The following is a 1,865-nucleotide window of genomic DNA, read 5'->3' as shown; positions in this document are numbered from 1 at the left end:
TTAAAAATAAACTGTTACAATAGTCCAGACGAGAAGACACAAACGTATGGATTATAAGATGCAGATCATGCTGTGACAACATTTTCCTAAGTTTTTCTCAGTTGAAGGAAACCGTTTCTGGTCAGTTTTCTCCAGTGTTGAACAAGAGACATGTCTTTGTCAAATACAACACCCAGGTTTCTCAGGCTCAGTTTGACAGACTGACCTAAGTCACCCAAGTACTGACTCAACACTGGAACCTTATCATCAGGAGCAATCACAAGAGTTTCAGTTTTGTCCACATTTATGTTTTTTTAGAATTCAAATGTGTTATGAATTAATATTCTAAGTCTAATGGCACCAGTTGAGTTCACACAACATTTCATTTGTAATGTCTATCAATTTCGATGCTGTCCAGTAGATGGCGCTGTTATATAATTGTAGAACTAGGGACCCTGGATAAAATAAAATTAAAGGTTATTTTAAATAAAAATGTGCTGATAAAAACATGTATATGGGTAAACTTTATTTCGGTCACAAATGTCATCCATGATCTATAATTGAACGTGTATTTGAGAGTACACACTGTAGCGCATGGATTTGTGACATACTGCAGACGCCGTTAAATCCAGAAAATGTCTTTCACTTCCTCACATATTTGAAGAGTCGTCACTGAATCCGGCTCATTCACCAAAGTAATCATTCATTTTATGCGAAAAGAAGTTCTGATTAGAATTGAGGATGAAGTTCCATCAAACCCGTCACTAAGATCTTCATGATTTCATTGATTTTCTTTTTCTACTTCTGATTGAATCACTAGAAGGATAAAAAAAGCTCTCATTCTTTCTCTAACTGGAACTGGAAGATGAAGTATCTGGTATTTCCAACCATAAGCAACATACGTTGAACTTTTATAAATGTATGATGTGAAAAATAAACCTAAACATAAAGGAGGACATCCATTGTAGGAGCAGAGACGTTTCCCAGCCAGAGTGTGCTGTATTTCTTGTTTATTTTTCATTAATGGGTTGCATAAAACATTAATAGTAGTATTAAGAGGGAACAGTACAAGGAAAACTTAGACGTTTTAAATACACAATGGAATTTTGTATCTTGTTTTTTTTGTTTAATGTCATTGAGCGAAGGACTGAGGAACAATAATATGGAATTTGTTTGTGTTTGAATAAAAAATAAAGATACTTAAAGCACATGTTTTTGGGCCATAGGGTGGGTACATCATTTGTGTTTTTATTATTCAACCCTCAAGTCTTTTTTTCATCAAACCAATTTTTTTAATTGAATAAAAAATGAACAAATATATCTCCATAGAATAAACCTTAAATATACTATTCAGTTAAAAATGTTTAAGTAAGTACAACAATACCACACAAGCAGAAGCTATAATTCAAACCTATGAATATTCAAACCCTTTATTTCTGGAATAAAGTTTTTTTTATATACATAAAATTAAATTAAAAAGGATACATTAATTTAAGTTTTTAATCAATAATTCAGTATCTGAGATGTCAAGGGAAAACTGATGTGCAACAAGTGACGTTTCGGTGAATCAAGTTACCGAAAATAAGAGTATGCAACACCGGAAGTTGTCTTGTATACCCCAAAACGAGATCGCATCTCTGCTAAATGTTAAATTGTTGGTCTATATTGATGTTTTTATTGATCATGATAACATGTGTGTGTCGATTTCTTGGATTTGGATCCGTCTTAAGAACATTTTAACGTTGAAATACCGGAAGTTGTGATGTTCATTCCAGCAGGCTTGACGATTTCCCCCCCGCTCTCCTCACAGCACCAGCAGCCGCGAGAGAACAAACGTGTCGCATCTCTCAGCATCAGCACCAGAGCATCATCAGGAGTATGGAGGG

The 1,865-nt window shown here is 34.4% G+C and overlaps 1 protein-coding gene across 1 annotated transcript in view; it reads left to right on the top strand.

Moving 5' to 3' along the window:
* The first annotated feature begins 1,822 nt into the window (after positions 1–1,822).
* necab1 (N-terminal EF-hand calcium binding protein 1) overlaps positions 1,823–1,865 on the top strand; it is a 49,011-nt gene continuing 48,968 nt past the window's right edge. Inside the window, exon 1 of the mRNA XM_087786255.1 lies at positions 1,823–1,865. This exon is cut by the window's right edge and continues 79 nt beyond it. Within this exon, the coding sequence (XP_087642381.1) occupies positions 1,858–1,865 (8 nt within the window). The 5' untranslated portion in view covers positions 1,823–1,857.

The sequence above is a fragment of the Callionymus lyra genome, chromosome 3, assembly GCF_982586985.1.
Source record: "Callionymus lyra chromosome 3, fCalLyr1.hap1.1, whole genome shotgun sequence".
Taxonomy (NCBI): Eukaryota; Metazoa; Chordata; class Actinopteri; order Syngnathiformes; family Callionymidae; genus Callionymus; species Callionymus lyra.
This window is presented reverse-complemented; position numbering and strand designations above follow the sequence as displayed.